This window comes from Rhinatrema bivittatum, chromosome 9 (genome assembly GCF_901001135.1).
Source record: "Rhinatrema bivittatum chromosome 9, aRhiBiv1.1, whole genome shotgun sequence".
NCBI classification, from domain to species: domain Eukaryota; kingdom Metazoa; phylum Chordata; class Amphibia; order Gymnophiona; family Rhinatrematidae; genus Rhinatrema; species Rhinatrema bivittatum.
The window spans coordinates 157,569,045-157,589,767 of NC_042623.1; the positions used below are offsets into that span (position 1 = coordinate 157,569,045).

The window sequence follows — 20,723 nt, forward strand, 5'->3', positions numbered from 1 at the left end:
CTATGCCACAGAGAGTCTTCAGTACATTCAGGAACAGGAGCCATAGGCGAGCACTGGTTCCCACAGTCTGTAATAAGAACTCACAATTGCTGTATATGAAATGGCTTCTAGAGTAGAAGAGAGTCTGTATAAGATTCTAGGAACATGGGCCCTCGTGGAGCGAGTACAGATTCCTATCTGCAATCTTGCCAATGTAACTCTTGATCTCTGTACCTGCGATAACGTCTTGGACGGAAGGGAGTCTTCAGAGCAATAGGAATGTAGGCCCTCGTGGAGTGAGTACCGATTCCTATGTAATAGAACTCACTGTGTTCACGTTCGCAATCGCTTCCAGGAATTGAGGAGTCTTCCGAGTGTTCTGGCAATCTGAAATCAAGAAGAGAGAGTGGAGCCCCCGTGGAGTGGGTACTCCTGCTAAGTTTGAAAAGGCTGAGCAGTGGGGACAGGTTCTCTGGCTAACTCGGATCGTTGTTGCAAGTATCGTGGACTGCCGAAGCAAGTCCCGTTGGAGTTCCTTGCTAACTCGTTAGAGGTTAGCAAGGACGTAACTACAGGGGGACGCCCCCGAGGTTCGCGCGCTTGCTGGTACAAAGTCTGGAGCGCACGCACATGCGCGCCCTTACGTTATCGGGAACATTTTATTTATTTTATTTATTTAAAGGTTTTTTATATACCGGGGCACGTTAGCAACATCGCGTCAGGCCAGCCCGGGGGAACCGGGACCAAGAGGCGGAGAGAAGCCGCGGCTGCACTGTCCGTCAGAGCCGAAGGGAGTCGCATCCCAGGTACAGAGGGTGGAGCGAGGGGCGAGAAGAGGCACGAACGCAACACATGGGGAGACCCAACTGGGACTGGAAGAGGCGACGGAGCAGCCGGAGGAACTTGGGGAAGTGGTAGGAGCATGGGCACGTAGGCGGCTGCCTACTGCTGCTAGAGAGGAAGGGCCAAGTCCAGGACCCGGGTGCCGGGGGTGAGCAGGGCCGGTCGTGGGCCTGTCGCAGCCGGGACAAGCAACATGAGATACCGGTAGATCTGCATGCACTGCCAACACTGTATGTAAATCTAACTCATTCATATTCATCGTGGATCTCCTGAAAATCTAGCCTGTTTGTGGTTCTTGAGGACCAGAGTTGGCCACCTCTGCCCTAGTATATAGCATTGGCCATAAAGCAGCTATGGTCCTGAATCTTCCTTTAGGCGGGAAGTTGTTTAAGGTGTTTAGATCTAGGGTGAGTTTGAATTATCCAGTCTTCTTGGACAACAGGAAATATCTTGGGTAAAATCCTTACCTTCTTTCCAGAGGTTGGACAAGTTTGACCACTTTTGCCAACAAAAGGGAGCTTTTTGTATTTCAGTATGTTCCAGTGATATGTGAACTTGAATGTGCTTTTGGAAGGGTGATTTGGAGGGATTTCCAATTGTAGTTACAAAGTATGCACCTACTTTTTAATGTTTGTACTCTGATTTTCAATGGGAAATTATCTGGGTAATTTCGTTTTGAAACTTACCTAGCATAAAGTATACATATTAACAATACCCATTTATTTTCCACTTGCAGATGGTTGAGAGCAGTTAAAATAGTGCACATATTTTTCATAATTAAATGCACATGAGCTTTTTGCTACCCCTTGCCTAACTATGCCCTCCCAGGACCACTTCCTCACAATCTGCCTAAAGTGCATGCACAATGAAAGCCTATATTATATATGCTTTTGTCAGAGTAGAGGAGGACAATTTCTAGAAATGGCAATTTACCCAGATAAACTGCTATTAAACTGGGTTAAATGGCTTTGAAAATTACTCTCATATCAAATAGATCTAGAATATATGTATATATGCTTTCAATACAAAGACATAAAATCATTTTCTTTTTGCTGAACCTACAGATGTCTGTAGACTAAATTTGCGTGTTCTAAGTGTACTAAATATATTTTTAATAACAATTAAAAAAAAGTAAATGTTTTGTTCCTTACCAAAGAGATTTTAGCTTTCAGGTTTTTGTTCTGTTCATAGTCAGGATTAAGAGCAGAACAGAGTGCACTTTCAATACCTCTGCCCAGTGGTAAATTTGGATCAGCTCCATATTTTAAAAGTTCTCTTACAGCCTGCAAACAATATGAAAAATTTGAAAAAAAACTTTACAAAAGAAGTTTGATCTGAGTGAAGCGGGGGGGGTGAATAAATAGTATAGCAAAAGCTGAATGTGTTGAAAGGATAGAACGATGGAGAAATGAGTCAAAGTATAAAATGGCAGGACAGCAGGATATGGGATAAAAACAAAATAGGAAGGTTGCAGGAAGAAACGTAAGTGGAGCTTATGACAAGGAAAAAAGATGGAGGAAAGAAGGTGCAAATCAGGAGGTAACTTTCAAAAGAGTTACACATGTACATGTAACCACTATCATGGCAATTTTCAAAAACCCATTTACATGCTTAAAGTGCACTTATTCATAAGTATATGCTCTATAAGAAACCTGAATATACATGTGTAAATCAGGGTCTGCAAGGAAATTTGCGTGTCCAAAAAAAGGTGGGCCAGAGGTGTTCTGAGAAGGGGACAACATTTACGCTAGTAAGTTGCTATTTTATAAGCAGTTTACGCCTGTAGATTTGTCAGCTGACTTGCATATATTTACTCCTGCTCAATATCTGGAGTAAGTGATTGTAAAATCTTAAACATGATAAAATGACAGGATGAGTGTCTGGGTGAAATGAGCAAAGTTCAGACTGAAGAGCCAGGAGGGTCTTGACGAGCTGCAAATGGACTGGACAAACTGGGAGACCAAGTGGTAAAAATGGTAATTTCATTAACGCATGCAAGTTAGAAAATCTCCTGACATACATGTATAAAATCTACTTGCATATGTACATATACCAGTTGCGCATAGTTATCCGGCTAATTAGTAATTTTGTGCTACTTCGATGGCCAAGTTCCAACTTATCCAGATAAGTCATAGCATTTATCTGGACAAGTTCCAACTTATACAGCTAAATAGCAAAAGTGCTACTTAGCCGGATAAGTTTAAAAAGTACTACTTGTCCATCTAAGTAGCTCTTTTTCAGACTTATCTGGCTATCTGACTTAGCTGGATAAGTAGCTCTTTTTAGCAAGTTATAAAATATAGTAGTAAATTTGTGCGTCTCCATAAACATGTGGCTGGGTGCAAATTGTCACTTTAGCATTAAAAGCTGTTCAACAAATATTGTCTTAAGTTTTGCTGTTTATACACATAGAGGTCACTTATTCAAAGCCATTTAGACAGATAACACACACAAGGTATTCATTTAAATGGCAAGTTTCAGACTATTGAGCCACTTATCTGGCTAGATTTTAGCTGCAGAATTCTTCAGCTAAAATCTAGACAGATGAAAAAAAGCATTCTGGGGCTTGTCAGGGAGGAGTTAAGTTATCTGGCCAACTTACATGAATTTCAGTTCTATCTGGTTTCTTTAGACCTGCTTCAGAGCAGGTCTAAAATTATCCAGTTTTGTATGGCTGGATAAGTGGTACTTAATCGGATATCTTCAAAACATATCCGATTAAGCAGCACTGTCAAAAAACAAACATTAAATGAAGTAAAGGGCCCCATGGCCAGATTGTCTCCTTCTTCCTTCAAATTTGATGTATGACCCTGTTGGACCGTGTACCCCCATCACCTAATCTCCTCCTGAATCTAACAAAAATGTTCCAGGGACAACAGATTGGGTCCTCCTTTCCCCAGTTCTATTAATAGAATGACTTTGTGGTGCTGGAAATTCCTCCCACCTCCCCATATTCCTAATGCCCTGTGCCTCACTTCCCTACCTCCCCACCCCCAGACCCTCCCATCTCCCCTGAATCATAAATATCCCTATTGGGAGTAGGTTATAATCTACTTGCTTTAGGTTCTCTAGCGCAGCTTCTGTCACAAGCAGTGCTGGAAGCGTTAACTACTTTTTTTGTTTGTTTTTTCACAATGCTACTTAACCAGATATTTTTTTAAGATAATCTTTTAAATCTTTAAAGTCTTGCCTTGTCCAGTCTTTCTTGTCTAGACTTGCAAAGTCTTGCCTTGTCCAGTCCACCTCATCCAGTGTCTTCTGTGTTTCTTCTTCATCCTTGGCCTAACTTACAAGCCTGACTGCTTGCTTGGACCCAACCACAATTGCCTACTGCCTGGACCTGACCTGTTGATTGGACCCGACCACCGTTGTCTGCCACCTGCTTGACCTTGGCCTGTCTCCGAATCCTGCTGCCTGCCCTGATCCAGTGTGCCCTCTAACTCTTGCTGACCTGACCGCCCTAGGGACCCACCTGCTGGCCACCAGAACCTAAAAGCTCAACCTGTGTGTGTGTGTGTGTGGGAAAATGGCTGGTATAATTGAAGCACCAGTCTTTCCTGCTTCAGGGTCTGTTCACCATCTGTCAGCTTAGGCCTTGTAGGTTCGCCTACGAGCCTGTATCAACTATACCACAGCAATAAGGGCTCACACACCACCCATCATAGAGTGATAAAGTGGAAAAAGCAATTAATTGATTGGGCTTAAATTATGGTTCAACAGAAAAGTTTGCTTTATCTTTTTTTGGAGCAGTGGACAAAGTCTGGTTGCACGGAGAACACACAAAAGGGTGTACAAAGAGGCACACCCTTTAGCATGGCCCTTAGGCATCAGAGCTATTGGCAGGAGGCCTACCTATGGTTCAGCCCTATGAGCCCGCTTCCTGGGCAGAGCAAGAGGAGTTCCCTGGTGAGGAGAGCCAGGCAGTTGATCCTCGGTGGCTGCAGGGGAAGGGGAGGGGAATCCCTGGGGAGAATGAATGGAGTCTCCCTTCTCATTCCCCTGGCCCCTGTTATCTGACATGGTCTCTCTTTTGGCTCTCCTCAAGGCAGTGGTATCAGCTGGAGGGGCAGGTCTAGAGGAGCCCCATTCCCACGATGGGGAGTCAGGCAGATAGATGGTCTTCGGTGGCTGTGGGGTGAAGGGAGCCCCAGGGGAGCATAGATGGAATCTTTCTTCTCCCTCCCCTGGCTTCTAAACGTTTGAGCTAAAGTACAACTTTAGTCCTACATTGACTGTTATAAAATTACCCTCTTAGTGAACTGAAGGCAATACATGAGGCTTTGCATTGAGTGCAGCAGGGAATTTGTGGATAGCATAAGTTCTGGAAGACGGGGCTAATATGGCATCTGTAGCTGTAGTCAGAAAACATCCATGATGCAGCATTCTGTACTAGATATAGATGCTTAGGAGTTTTTATGACAGACCTACATAAATAGGCCGATAAATATAGGGGTAGATTTTCAAAAACGGCGCGTTCGTGTACTTTTGTTGGTGCTCCAGGCGCCAACAAAAGTACGCGGGATTTTAGTAGATACGCGCGTAGCCGCGCATATCCGCTAAAATCCTGGATCGGCGCGCGCAAGGCTGCCTATTCCGTGTAGCCAGCGCGCGCCGAGCGGCGCAGCCTGCCGCCGTTCCCTCCAAGGCCACTCCGAAATCGGAGCGGCCTCGGAGGGAATTCGCTAATGCCCTCCCCTCACCTTCCCCTCCCTTCCTCTACCTAACCCACCCCCCCGGCCCTGTCTAAACCCCCCCCCCTACCTTTGTTGGAGGATTTACGCCTCCCAGAGGGAGAAGTAAATCCCCGTGCGCCAGCGGGCCGCTGGCGCGCCTAGACGCAACCCAGGGGCGGTTCCGGAGGGCGCGGCCACGCCCCCGGGCCCGCCCCCGAAACACCGCGCCCCGCCCCGAAAACGGCGCACCACTCGTCCCCGCCCCGACACGCCCCCCTTGAAAAACCCCGGGACTTACGCGAGTCCCGGGGCTCTGCGCGCGCCGGTAGGCCTATTGAACATAGGCGGACCGGCGAGCAGGGCTCTTAAAATCCGCCCCATAGTGCGCTTGGCACGGCTTTACAAGTGCTTGGTCGCGAGTTTTGGATGCATGTCCAAGACCCATCATGCAATAAGGGGATTAAAGCATCCAAAACGCGCGTCCAAACTAGCATGTAGCTAATAGCACTCATCACATGTTAATTCATGTTGATGAGGCTATTAGCTATTACCCCGATGCAAATAACTGCCGAGCAGCCACAATGCCCACTTTAATGCTGCAAATTTAACAAAATAATAAAGGGGATAGAAAGGCTCTCCTACAAGGAAAGGCTAAAGAGGTTAGGGCTGTTCAGCTTGGAGAAGAGAAAACAATCATCGTTGTCTTTTTTAGGAAGTGACTATACTTGAGGCAGGTTGTACCACAGTATTTTACAGGCTTTTCTGTTTTTCTTTTCTTTGAAGGTTTATTATGTATGTCTTGCTGTTAGCTGCTTAGAACAAGGGATAGGATGGCCTATAAATATTTTAATAAATACATAATAATAATGCTGAGGAGAGATATCATAAAGGTCTATAAAATCATGAATGGAACAGAACAGGTAAATGTTAATCGGTTAAGTACTCTTTCAAAAATATAAAGACTAGGGATCACTCCATGAAGTTAGTAAGTAGAACATTCAAAACAAATTTGTGAAAAATTTTCATTCAACACACAGTTAAGAATCATGGATCTGTTACAATTTGATCTATGTTGTTTATTTTTCAACCAGCCCTGTTCAGAGCTAATTCTAAGCCAGAAAATGCTCTGCCCAGCATGACTTATGTAATACATAGCGGGATGCAGCACCAGCATAGTCTGAACCAAAGGCTACATGGAACAACAGATTGGCAGTCTGGCCCCAAGCAACTAGGAAGCACTCTAATTCTATCAAATTAGTACAACAGTGATATGTTAAGTGAAGCGTACAAAAAGGGGCACAGTAAAACCTGCATCTAATATCAACTGTTAATAAAAGGCATCAGGCTATAAACCCCACAAGCATCACAAAAGATTTCCATGCAATGTTATATATATATGGTGGGAGGGGAAGAGGAAGAGAGGGTGTGGTTTCTGCAGAATTTTACCATATATTATAATAAAAAGTTTAAAACACTGTGATATGTTATCTTGAGCCACATTATATTAATTGTTCACAAATATACCATACATGAAATCTGTATATAAAAAATTAATAAGGTCCAGAAATAGATAGTCCAATGTTTATAACTGACTGCCTATTCATAAGAATCTCAGTCTAAAATAGTAAATTATTAAAAACACATTGCTTACCAGATCATTTCCACTGGCGATCGCTAATGAAAGTGGGGAATGACCACTCCAGAGGACATTAGGATTTGCTTTATGCATTAAAAGAAGGCGAACAATATCGCTTGCATACTGGGTAAACAAAGAAACAATGATTAAATAATAGTTTTATTATTTACAGAGGTCAGAATTCTTCCTATTTTTATGTGGAAATATATCATTTATACACTTATGGGGTAATCTTGTAATAGTTTGCATACACTTTAAATCAATAATGCATATACTTTATGCCAATTTTCAAAGGGAATGTGTATGCCTACTGTGGCACTACCAGCCACTAGATGGCATATTGGTAAATACTAGCATTTATTAAGGGACGTAGCTTATGGGATGAATTTTAAAACCTTCACGTGTGTAAAAATTAGCATATATATGAATAAGTAGCCACTACTCATGTATTCTGTATTTTATAAAGTCGAAAATATGTGTGTATTTTCACTTTTGTGTGCACATATATGCATGTAAAAAAGGGGCAGTCTGGGGCATTCTGGGATGGGGCCAACATGTAAGTTGCTATTTTAAAATCCATGCATAAACATTTGCCAACTTACTCATGTATTTTTACATCTGCAAATTATCTGGCTTAAGTGATATTAAAAATGTTTATTGTGTAGTGCTGACTGGGTGATTGATCCGGGTGAACTGGGGGAAGTTCAGGCTGAAGAACCAGGAAGATCTCGATGACCTGAATAATGATTGAATGAATTGGAGGATTAATTGGTAAACTGGTTAATTTAATTTATGCATGCATGTTTTCAAATTGGCCAACTTACATGAGTTAGTCCTATTTTTGCACATAAAATATACATGTATATATTTTTAAAATAGAAAAGGTATGCGTTGATACACATGATTTCAATGTATTGTGTGTATTTGCACTAAGCATACATACATGGGGATGAGATACACATATTTTATATAACACGCATATATCATATGTGCGGGATATAAAATACTTGCTTAAATCTGCGCATGGTAAAATACACGCATATATGCTGCCACGTGCATTTGTTTGAAAGTTATCCTCTAAGAAGGTAAGTTTAAAACGAGAATGCGGACACGTGAGCGTACATAACTATAATACTATGTGTGATAAAACTACCGGTGTAAGAACCTTGGTACAAATGGTCATGAACTACTTCGCTAAATGACTATGTCTAATGATATATTGTAACCGAACCTTTGACGGCACCTGTTAGAATGTACTATAGTACACTTTTACCTACATTAAGTATGTGCCTACATGTAAACCGTTGCGATGGTATTTAACTTAGCGACGGTATAGAAAAGTTTTTAAATAAAATAAATAAATAAATAAATAAATAAAACATATGCTGAAACTTTTAAATCATGCACACAATTGGGTGCATATGATTTAAAATACACCTACTGCGTAGGTATGTTCCTAATTTTAAGTCATTACTCAAGCAAAGGAAAATTGGTCTTGCCTGCTAATTTTCATTCCTGGAATACCACAGATCAGTCCAGACAAGTAGGTTTATGCATCCCCACCAGCAGATGGAGGCAGAGAACAAACCTTTGAGGCACTGCTACATATCCAAGAGTGCCACTTGCAGTCCCTCAGTATTGACCTATACCCAAGCCAAGATGTCTAACCCCAACCTCCAGGATCTCTTCCTCTAAAAAAAGCTGGGTTACAAGTTGAAAACTCCCCACCAAACTGACCACTGAACTAGGGGCAAGAAAAAGAATTTTGAGTCTCAAACAATTGAGAACTATATACAATATTATTCTGCCTTTAAAGCATATCATTTTGCTCTTAGCTCTATGAAATTTATTTAATGAAGTCTTTCCTGGGCAAAACATAGATCCTGGGTTTGAAGTTCCTCTAGGTGAGCTCCCTAGCCCAGACTGGATACATCTGTGGTTAGGACAATCTGCACTGGAGGAATCTGGAAGAATATTCCTTTGGCCAGATTTGATTGAATCAGCCACTAGGACAGGGAATCCCGGAGTTGCTGGGTGATGTGGTTGCTGGCTTGGAGTTCCTGTGGCTTACCTCATATGAAGATATGCTAGGGAAGTGACATGTACTGTTGATGCCATGAGGACTATCAACTTCAACATGTCCCATGCTGATGCCTGCTGACTTATCTCTTCTACTGTGCACACCAATGTGAAGATTCTTTCCTGTGGAAGAAAGGCTTTTGCCCGAATCATGTCCAGCAGAGCTCCTTTAAAATCCACCCAGATGATTTTGCTCATTGCTTCTGCAACATCTCCTTGAGATGTGCTCCTGATCAGCCAATTGTACAGGTAGGGAAGTACGTGAATCCCCAATTTGTGGAGATGCACAGCAAGATGTTTTGAGAACAACTGTGTTGCAGACGGCAAGTCAAAAGACAGCACATGATACTGGAGGTAGTGTTTCCCTACTAAAAATCCTAGATATTTCTGGGGACCTGTAAATATCTCTATGTGGATTTAAATATAGCTAGTTCCCTTTTTCTAGAAAAGGAATTAAGATGCCAAGAGAAACCAATCTGAACTTTCCCTTTACCAGGAATTTGTTCAAAGTCCTTAGGCATAGGATGAGACAAAGTCCTACTGTTCTGTTTGTGATTAGGAAATACTTGAAATAGAACCCCCCACCCTCTTTCCCCTGGTGGAACAGGTTCTACCATACCAGCCTCTAAGAGGGAGGAGGGTGTCTTTTATAGAAGGTCCTGATGCTGAGAAGCAGATCAAGAGCTTTTTGGTAGATGATTTGGTAGGTTTTCCAACAGAAGTAAAACATATCCATTCTTGACTATGCTGAGCCCATATATTATTCTGAGTCAATGGTTTACATAAAACCTCAGACTTTTCTTGACAGGAAGAATTTTTTTGCATGGATAATGGATTCCTTGTTATGCTCTCTATGATCCAGTCAAAACCCTAGTCCAGGTTTTGTCTGGTATATTGGCTGTGGATTTTGGGTCCTCTGCTGCCTGGTATGAAAGCAAGATCCCTGTTATTGATGGGGATGAAAGGACAGAGTATAATACCTCGATAATGGATACAAAGGCCTCCTCAGTGTTCCATTTGAATATCTCCTATATGAAGAAGGCAAGCGTGGAATGGCAGCGGAGAGTAGGGATGTGAATCGTTTTTCAACGATTAAAATTATCGTCCGATAATGTTAATATCGTCTTAAATCGTTATAGAACACGATACAATAGAAATTCTAACGATTTATCGTTAAAAATCGTTAAATCGTGTTACTGCGCACTAACGGGAGTTAGTGCGCACTAACTCCCTGTTAGTGCGCACTAACTCGATTTAGTACGCACTAACTGAAAATGATACAAATAAACACTTTCCAGGTCACTGAAGGTCAGTTAGGAATGAATATGTGTTCCTATTGGCTGGCTGCCCTCTTATCTATTGATGTTACCAAGGTTACCACTGAGGTGATGGTTGGGGGGATGGGAAATGGAACTGGAAACTAACGAACACCAACAGAAAATGAAACAAAGTGTTCACACTTCCCAGGTCAGTAAAGGTCACTTAGGAATGAATATGTATTCCTATTGGCTGGCTGTGCTCTTATCTATTGATGTTACCAAGGCTAACACTAAGGTAATGGTTGGGGGGGATGTGAAATGGAAACAGTTGGAAGCTTGACAAAAAAAGTAATGTAATGATCAGCACTCACGTGACTAGAACTTGTTTGTTTATTATTTTTGTTAGCAGGCACCTGAAATGCTAGTGCATGTTGAATTTGCCAATCACTGTGCATTTTAGAAAGGTGGTCCTGGCTGGAACTGTACACAGTTCAAATATATGTAATTGATTGTTGGTAAGTGTAGATTTTAAGTGATTTTCCTGCACACAGTGCCCTAACCCTGGCACCAGGGGTGTTGTGATCTTCCTGCACACAGTGCCCTAACCCTGATACCAGTCTGAGACAGCTCCCTCCCTGCATTACTAGTGAGAGGCTGGCTTCACAGACAGGGGGGAGCTGCCTGACCCTCACTCCTGACTTCCCCCATGTCCCAGCTAGTGAATGGTGTGTGGGTGAGGGGGGGGGGGGAGGATGGTGAAGTCTGAGACAGCTCCCTCCCTGCATTACTAGTGAGAGGCTGGCTTCACAGACAGGGGGGAGCTGCCTGACCCTCACTCCTGACTTCCCCCATGTCCCAGCTAGTGAATGGTGTGTGGGTGAGGGGGGGGAGGATGGTGAAGTCTGAGACAGCTCCCTCCCTGCATTACTAGTGAGAGGCTGGCTTCACAGACAGGGGGGAGCTGCCTGACCCTCACTCCTGACTTCCCCCATGTCCCAGCTAGTGAATGGTGTGTGGGTGAGGGAGGGGGAGGAGGATGGTGAAGTCTGAGACAGCTCCCTCCCTGCATTACTAGTGAGAGGCTGGCTTCACAGACAGGGGGGAGCTGCCTGACCCTCACTCCTGACTTCCCCCATGTCCCAGCTAGTGAATGGTGTGTGGGTGAGGGGGGGGGGGGGGAGGATGGTGAAGTCTGAGACAGCTCCCTCCCTGCATTACTAGTGAGAGGCTGGCTTCACAGACAGGGGGGAGCTGCCGGACCCTCACTCCTGACTTCCCCCCATGTCCCAGCTAGTGAATGGTGTGTGGGTGAGGGGGGGGGGGGGGAGGAGGATGGTGAAGTCTGAGACAGCTCCCTCCCTGCATTACTAGTGAGAGGCTGGCTTCACAGACAGGGGGGATCTGCCGGACCCTCACTCCTGACTTCCCCCATGTCCCAGCTAGTGAATGGTGTGTGGGTGAGGGGGGGGGGGGGGAGGATGGTGAAGTCTGAGACAGCTCCCTCCCTGCATTACTAGTGAGAGGCTGGCTTCACAGACAGGGGGGAGCTGCCTGACCCTCACTCCTCCGGGGTATTGTGATCTTCCTGCACACAGTGCCCTATCCCTGATACCAGGGGTGTTGTGATCTTCCTGCATGCAGTGCCCTATCCCTATTAATACCAGGAGTGTTGTGATCTTCCTGCACCATTGCCCTATCCCTAATACCAGGGGTGTTGTGATCTTCCTGCACACAGTGCCCTATTCCTGATACTAGGAGTGTTGTGATCTTCCTGCATGCAGTGCCCTATCCCTGATACCGGGATGTGTGCAAGAAGATCCCAACACCCCCGGTATCAGGAATAGGGCACTGTGTGCAGGAAGATCACAATACCCCTGGTATCAGGGTTAGGGCACAAGTTCTAGTCACATTGACTGATCACATTACTTGTTTTGTCAAGCTACCAACTGTTTCCATTTCCCATCCCCCATATACTGTCAGTGGGAAGCTTGGTAACATGAATAAATAAGAGGGCAGCCAATAGGAATACATATTCATTCCTAAACTGACCTTAACTGACCTGAAAAGTGTCAAATTGTATCATTTTCAGTTAGTGCGCACTAACTCTCCGTTAGTGCGCACTAACTCCCATTAGTGCGCACTAACGCGAGTTAGTGCGCACTAATCGGAAAAAACGATTTTTAACGATTTTTTAACTAAAAAATCGTGCCTAACACGATTTTCTTGCCCTGCCACACGATTTCTATCGTTAAGACGATATGGAAAACGATTCACATCCCTAGCGGAGAGGGTCTGACATAGAATAGTGGTTTTTTCATTTAAACCCATTACTTCTTTGACTTTATCTCCCTATTGCAAGGCACATTGGTGAACTTATTCTGGATATCCTGCCTTAGGTGTGAGGCCCACAGCCACACAAGACATCAGGAGCCAATATCCACTGCAGAGACTCTCAATGTCAACTCAAAAATATCAAAGTTGACCACACCATGTGTTTGCCACACTACAACACTAGTGACTTCAAAGCATCACTTTGCTCCTGAGGGAGATGGTCTGACAAACCCTTTATGTCTTTCAGAATATTTTGCATATTTTGGCTCATAAAGAGCTGGTAAAAAATTATGTAGACACTGAGCATAGCTCCCTGGTAAACCTTTCTACCAACAAGGCCAACGATACTAGAATCCTTCTCCAGGGGTACACAGAAGTAGGTTCCAGCCCTTTTGGCCTTTTTTTATTTTTTTATTAAACTCTGTATTTGTATCTTTTCAAAACATAACGTCAACTTTTAACATAAGGAAATTTGACACATCATGGCACTTCAAACATACATGTCAGCTTCAGCTCTTTGTAAATAACTAGCTAATGTTAACCTTTCCTTGTATTTCTCTCTTCTCCCAGTTCTATCATCCTTGTTATTTGTAACTGCCTCCTTCTACACTACAGTTCCAGTTTGAAGTTTATTATGCACCCCTGTTTAACTGTAAACCAGCATGATGTGATTGTATCATGAATGCCGGTATATAAAAATCTTAAATAAATAAAATAAATAAATAAATCTACATACTCCTTACAGGAAGTTAATCTACTACTGTCCCCACCAATATCAATATGGCCCCCATATGGCTTGGTATCTGTCTGACTGGTTCTTCAAGGCAAAAGTTAATTTTTCCATAATAGCAATATCCAACATATTAGATTCCCAACATGAAATGGAAGGGGAGCTTTTCCATTGGTGAGCCATTGTCAAGCGTTCCACGTATAACAAGTGACCCATCATCTTTCTACACCCTCGCAGCTCCCATCTGTTAGACCAGTGGTTCTCAACCTTTTTTCTGTCGGGACACACCTGACAGATGGTTCTCACATGCGTGACACACTGACCCATGATCGTCACAGGGCTAGATGTAAATGTACAGTTTGCATCCACGGGAACCCCCCTGATCCACAATAATGGATGTAAAGCAGAATTATGACATTCCCCATTCAGCTCACTCTACAAAAAAGATATTCTGGTTCTGGTGTCATCTCAGTAACAGCAACTCAAACTCCTTCTACTTTCAGGCTCAATAGCCCTACTTATGAAAAGACAGCAGTTTACCACCAATGCATGTCCTCTTGAGAAAACGCAACAAATAAGACTGATAAAACACTTACATGCTAGTAAAATATCTCTGTAACAGACACAGAACCGACCTAACATACTCCCAGGATCTGTAGTAATGCACATAAACTAATCCACACACAGTTACACCTGTATTATGGAATACACTCAAACAGGAGCAACCCTATCTATGAAAAGGCACTACAAATATTAAATCAGGCCCTAAAAACCAATACACCTCTTATTAGGAAAACAGAACTAGCAAGCAGCTATAGATCCCCACACAGAAATAATTGTAAAACTATACTAATAAGCAGAATAAATGTTTCACAACAACTATGAACAGAATAACATCCAACAATTAAAAACTCATAAAAACTATTAAAAATTCTCCAAACACCAATAAAATATTTCAAAAAAAGCAGACACATCACATAATATTAAATAATTAAAATGGCAGTCAATCAAGAAAAATAAACTTAAAAAGCCACCTTTACTTACCCCCTCCAGCAGCTCTCCTACTCCTCTTCCATGCAGGCTGTAGCACACACCAGAAGCAGCAGTAGTGGCTAAGCTCTATACTCATGGTCCTCTTCCTTAGGGCCCATGTCTCTCACACACACACACCATACCAGTCATGCCCCCATGACCAGTTTCTGTCTCTCACACACCAATCATCTCCCAGTCTTTGACAAACACACCAGTCACCTTCCTGAACAGTTTCTCTCATGCCATACACACACACACAGGCTTCCCACTCCCGTGTTCCACTTACATATATGGGCTTCTCACTCTCATAATCACTTTCTCTCTTTCTCACATACACTCACCAGTCTCTCACTCCCATGCTTGTTCTCTCCACATGCACAGGCTTCTCATTCCCATAATCACTTTCTTTCTCTCACACATACACACACACACACCAGTCACCTGATCTCTCTCATGCATACACACACACAGGCTTCCCACTCCCATGTTCTCTTTCAGATATACAGGCTTCTCACTCCCATGCTGTATCTCACACACTCCCAGCTTTCTCACTCCCATGCTCACTCTTCACATGCACAGGCTTCTTATTCCCATAATCACTTTCTTTCTCTCTCACACATACACCCGTCACCTGATCTCTCTCATGCATACACACACAGGCTTCCCACTTCCATGTTCTGTCTTACATACACAGGCTTCTCCCTCCCATGCTGTGTCTCACACACCCAGGTTCTCACTCCCATGCTCACTCTCTTCACATGCACAGGCTTCTCATTCCCATAATCACTTTCTCTGTTACACACACACACCCAGTCTCTCTCTCATTTCCATGCTCGCTCTCCACGTGCACAGGCTTCTCATTCCCTGAATCACATTCTCTCTCTCTCACATTCACATACACACCAGTCACACCGTCACCTTACCAACCAGTCTCTCTCATATACATGCACACACACAGGCTTCCCACTCCAATGCTCTCTCTCACATAATCAGGCTTCTCACTCCCATGCATTCTTTCACATACACCCCCACAACACCAGGCTTCTTACTCCCATGCTTTCTCACATACCCAGATTTCTCACTTCCATGCTTTTTCTCTCTCTCTCTCTCTCACACACACACCCCTGACTGTCTCACATTCTCACATACACATCAGTCATCTCCTTGAGCAGTCACTTTCATTGTCTCTCACATATACACATACATCAGCTCTCTGACCAGTTTCTCTCAATCACACACATACTCTCGATCAAATACATTCTCTCACTTACACACAGGCTCTCAATCACACACATTCTCTCACTTACACACAGGCTGGCTGGCTGCTTCTCTCTCTTTCTGTCACTCACTTCCTCTCCCCCCCCCCCCCAAGCACAAACGGTAGCTGCTCCTCCTCCTCCAGCCCCCACAGGCCAAGAAGGAAGAATTCCATCGATCGCGGGAGGCTCATGCTGCTCTCTCCTTTCCCGATTACCGTCTGCTGCAATAGCTTGGGGGCCGATGCTGCAGCGGCCGCTGCTAGTTTATCACACGGCACGGCCTTTCTTCTTCCCACGCACCGCGTATCACTTCCTGTTCCGGGTCCGGGGGGGGGGGGAATGCAGGCGCGGGAAGAAGAAAAGGCCAGCCGCGGATGCCACAGCTTTTTTTTTTTTTTTTTGCACCGCTGCCGTTCCCGCTGGGCTTGAACGTTCTGATAGCCCGGCGGCAACGGCAGCAGGGAAGAAAGAGCAGCGGGAGGGACCGGGAGCCACGCGACACCCCTGCCGGTGCTTGGCGACACACTGGGGTGTCGCGACACACCGGTTGAGAATCGCTGTGTTAGACCATTTCCCCAGCAGAAAAAGAACAGGGTCAACCCGCAGTCCTTGCCCGCATATATTAGAAATACAATCAGCCACCCGAGCCCAGTATGCTTGAATATTCAGACATTCCCACCACAAGTGATAAAAGGTACCACTGTGTCCATACAACCTCCAATAGTTTGGACTAACACTGTTGAACTTAGCATAAAAAACTGGAGTGTGGTACAACCTGTTAAGCAATTTATATTGCAACTCCTGCCCCTTGTAACAATTATTGATGAAACGTCTTTACATAAACATAGAAATAGACAGCAGGTCTTATTTGGTATTTAAAAATTCCTCCACCAGTTCCGTGAATTGTTTAACTCGGCTGTCATCGGCCAATTGTCCTAGAAATTTTAAACCCTCCGCTTACCAAACATCCATATCTGGGGAAAATGTATGCAGGGACAAATGCGGGTTGCAGACTAAGGATGTCAAATAAGACCAGCTATCACATGGCAGGTTGATCAAATGACTCACTACCCTCCATATTTTAAGTGAGTGTGCAATTATAGAATTCCTGCGCACCGCCTGCCTCTATGAATTGGATGTGGGCGGCATATGCAATAGTGACGCCAGACTGCACCCCATCGCCCCTCCTCTTCCAGCGAAAGCCAGGCTTATGAAGCATCCATCCTGAGCCATATACGTAAACACGACAACCTGCAGGCCCAGTAATACCATTGGAAGTGAGGAAGTCCCAACCCCCCGGTCTCCCAAGGTTTAACCAAAATGTTATACTTCAAACTAGGTGGCTTCCCCTGCAATGTAAAAGTAGCGATTTCCCCTTTTAAAGTCTGTAGGACCTGCATGGGTACTTCACATGGGAGGTGCATGAAGGATAAATCATCCTAGGCAAAATAACCATCTTAATCAGGTTGACCCTCCCCAGAAGGGGTATGTTCAAAGAATACTATCTTCTCAGATCTGCCCTTATTTATTTTTCAAAATTGGAGCATAATTTTCCCTAAATAGGCTAGTATAGTCTCATAAGATCCAAATGCCTAAATACCTGAAAACAGCCTCTGCTCTTTTAAAAAGATTTACTGCAGGGATATTTTGCCATTCGGGCCGCAAAAACATCAGCTCAGATTTATTAAAATTGATTAGATATCCAGAAAGTTCTCCAAACTTTTCAATAAGTGACATGAAAGCAGGCAAACAGTGGGCCATATTAGTCACATAAACCAATGTGTCATCCACATACATTGAAATTTTATGAAACAAGCCAAGACATGTTACCCCCTCTATTCTTTGGGACCTCCTAAATCGCCTGAGCCAATGGTTCCACTGCTAAATCAAAAGCATTGGAGACAGGGGACACCCCTGTCTGGTTTCCCTCTCAATAACAAAAGGAGCGGATACTACCCCGTCAACACCCTCGCTGTAGGATTCATATACAAAGTATTGTTCCAAGAAAGAAATTCCCACGGTATCCCAAAATTTTCCAAAGCCACAAACATGTAAGACCAGGCAACCTGCTGTAATACCATGCTCGTAATATCTTTGCTTCAAGAACCTCATAGACTTTTCAATTGCATCGACTTGAAATTCTTTAATCATGTCCCTAAGCAGACACAATTTTTTTATTTGTCACATTGGAGCAGTCTACCTTGTGTTTACTTTCCAGTGACTTAATCTGAGTTTCCATTTCTTCCTGCTCAGCCTTTCTCTTTTTATTGTAGTGACTAGCATATGATATTACATGCCCATGCACCAACACTTTTAGGGACTCCCATCTAAGAGTTGGATTAAATTCATCTGGAGGGTTATAGGCCGCAAAATCCTCTATGACCCTCTTAATCTTTTCCACAAAATCCTTTTTCCCTAGCATAGATGTATTAAGTCTCCACTGTCTGAGGCTCCCATCACCGTGTACTGCAAAAGACAGAGAGATTGCATGATGATCACTCCAAGATATCAGGTTTAAAGTTTAATTTTACAATGCCCTTGCTGGTAAAAATCTATTTGACTATAAGTCTGGAATCTTGGAAAGAAATGCATGTAATTTCTACTGCTTGGATTGTTTTCTCTCCAAACATCTACAAGGTCAAAGATCTGCATCATGTCTCTAATACCCTTACCGCTATCATCATGTCAGTAACGGGTGGAGACTCACATTCCAATCTCCACCCATGCAAACCCATTCTGTGTCAAATCTTGCCAAGGTCTCCTGCAATTTAATGTAGAAAGCAGCCTGCCCCACATTTGGCCCATAGACATTAACACATGTTATTGACTTCTCATACAAACTGCATTCTAGAATCACATATCGGCCTTCTGGATCACAACAGAAACCGTGAATCTGTGATGGAAGGGTTTTATGGATTAGAACAAAGACATCCCTACATTTTGAAGAAAAAGAAGCTACATATATCTGTCCCACTCATGCCCTTTTTAATTTTGCATGTTCACTAGCCACCAAGTGAGTCTCTTATATAAAAGCAATATTTTCTTCCTTCTGCTTCAAAAACTGCAGAATCCTACTTCTTTTCACTGGGGATGAAATTCAATGAAACAATTTTAACTTCAGCCATTATCAGAGAATTTAATAACTTTCCCAGATTTCACCCATTTCCCATGCATGACAGTAACCAACCTCCTGAAAAAGACTACATAAGCCCTAGTGCTGCCTAATTTAAACTTCAAATCCCGTGTCGTCAAAACCCCAACACAGAGCCCTCTCCTAGCTACACTATCCACCCTCACTTACCACCCATTTCCCAGCACCTTACCCCAACCCACCCAATCTAACCCTACTAACCCCAACTCCCTCCCATCCCCACTCCCCCACCCTACTTCGGTCAATGCTCATTAACCAGGAAAAGAATCTTTGGTGCAACAGTCTAGTCTCTGCAGTATAGAAACTCCAGAAAAACAAAACATCCATTCTGCAAACAATCTGTAAACAAATACAAAAAAAGTAACCACGTAGCAAGCCCCGAAGGCAAAAAATAGGCCCTGGGGATGCTACCCTGCACCAAACTCAATAAAAAAACAAAAGGATCACAAAAATACAGAAAAAAACCCTGGCAACATAAAAAAAATAGCATACGTCCAATATATGTTTCACATTAGCTGCATCTGGACCTGGATACAGTACGGTTTCTTTAGTACAACAACTCTGGGGAAGGGATAAGTCAAGGGTTCCATCCCACCACAGCTTGAGAACCATATTCCCAACATTCTTTCCGTGGGGAAAATAGGGCCATGTCTTTCACTTCACACCAAGTCTGTCACCAAGCCAAGTGCTAGCAGCCTGCATTCCTGTGTAACCGCCAGGCCCGGCATGGTAAAAAAGCAAAAAAAAAAAAAATAGTCCAGCTCATCAGCTCGTTGCATTGCATTATTGAAAAACAAACATAAAAGTATAAACAATTGTCAAAAAAAAAGAAATTATTTTACCACACCTTCTTTGCCCCTCCCCCAGCAGATTTTAGCTTTCTCTCTCGCTCTCGTACATTAGCACCTCTGCAAGCTGCCATTTTCCCCATCTGCTCCAACGTTCTCATCAGGCAAAAATTGCTTTGCTACATCCACTGTATCAAAAAATATCAGTGGACATCCCGCCAGCATGACTTTGAGCCTTGCAGGGTATAGTAGAGTGTATGAATATCCCTTGGTCCACAATCCATGTTTCACCTCCTGGAAGCTTGCCCACTTCCTCTGTACATTCAGTAAAAAATCTTGAAAAAACATAACTTTATGTGAGTTATACATAATAGATGGTTGCGTTCTGGCTTTCGCCGTTATCCTTGTTTTATCAGCATAGCTATACACTTGAATAATTACTGCCCGCAGTCTGCCACCGGACAGTAGGGGGGAGGGGCCAGTGCCCTGTGAGCTCTTTCAATCCTCATTCAGCCTTTCCAAGTCTCAAGTCCAGTACCTCCGGCAGCCATTTTGAAAAAAATGGCCACCGGATCTTTGCCTTCCACATTTTCAGGCAATCCCAGCAAAAAGATTTTTTGCCTACCTCTATTTTCCATGTCATCAGTCTTCTCCAGTATGGCTGCATATTTCCTCTCTACCGCTTCCACCTTAGATCTAGCCTGTGTCAGTGACATCTTGATCTCTTCAACCCGGGTGACCATCTCATTAATCTGTGCCAAGTTGTCTTGCACTGATGAAACTAGAGTTGCCACTTTTTCCACCACTACCACTAGTTTTGAATCAATATTGTCTGATAGTTGTTGTGAAAATTTGTCAAACATTTTTTGCAGTGTCACTGTATGCTCTGCTGAAGTGGTGAGTTCCGGCCAGTCTTCCACGGAGCCTGAATTCTCTGATAGGCACTCTCTCAGCTGTCGCTTT

The 20,723-nt window shown here is 43.6% G+C and overlaps 1 protein-coding gene across 4 annotated transcripts in view; it reads right to left on the minus strand.

Moving 5' to 3' along the window:
* ANKMY1 (ankyrin repeat and MYND domain containing 1) overlaps positions 1-20,723 on the minus strand; it is a 278,322-nt gene that overhangs the window by 54,523 nt on the left and 203,076 nt on the right. For all 4 annotated transcript variants that reach the window (XM_029616456.1, XM_029616458.1, XM_029616457.1 and 1 more), the window contains 2 exons: positions 7,147-7,254; positions 1,974-2,105 (listed from right to left, as the gene is read on the minus strand). In XM_029616456.1, the coding sequence (XP_029472316.1) occupies positions 1,974-2,105; positions 7,147-7,254 (240 nt within the window). The remainder of the gene's footprint in view (positions 1-1,973; positions 2,106-7,146; positions 7,255-20,723) is intronic.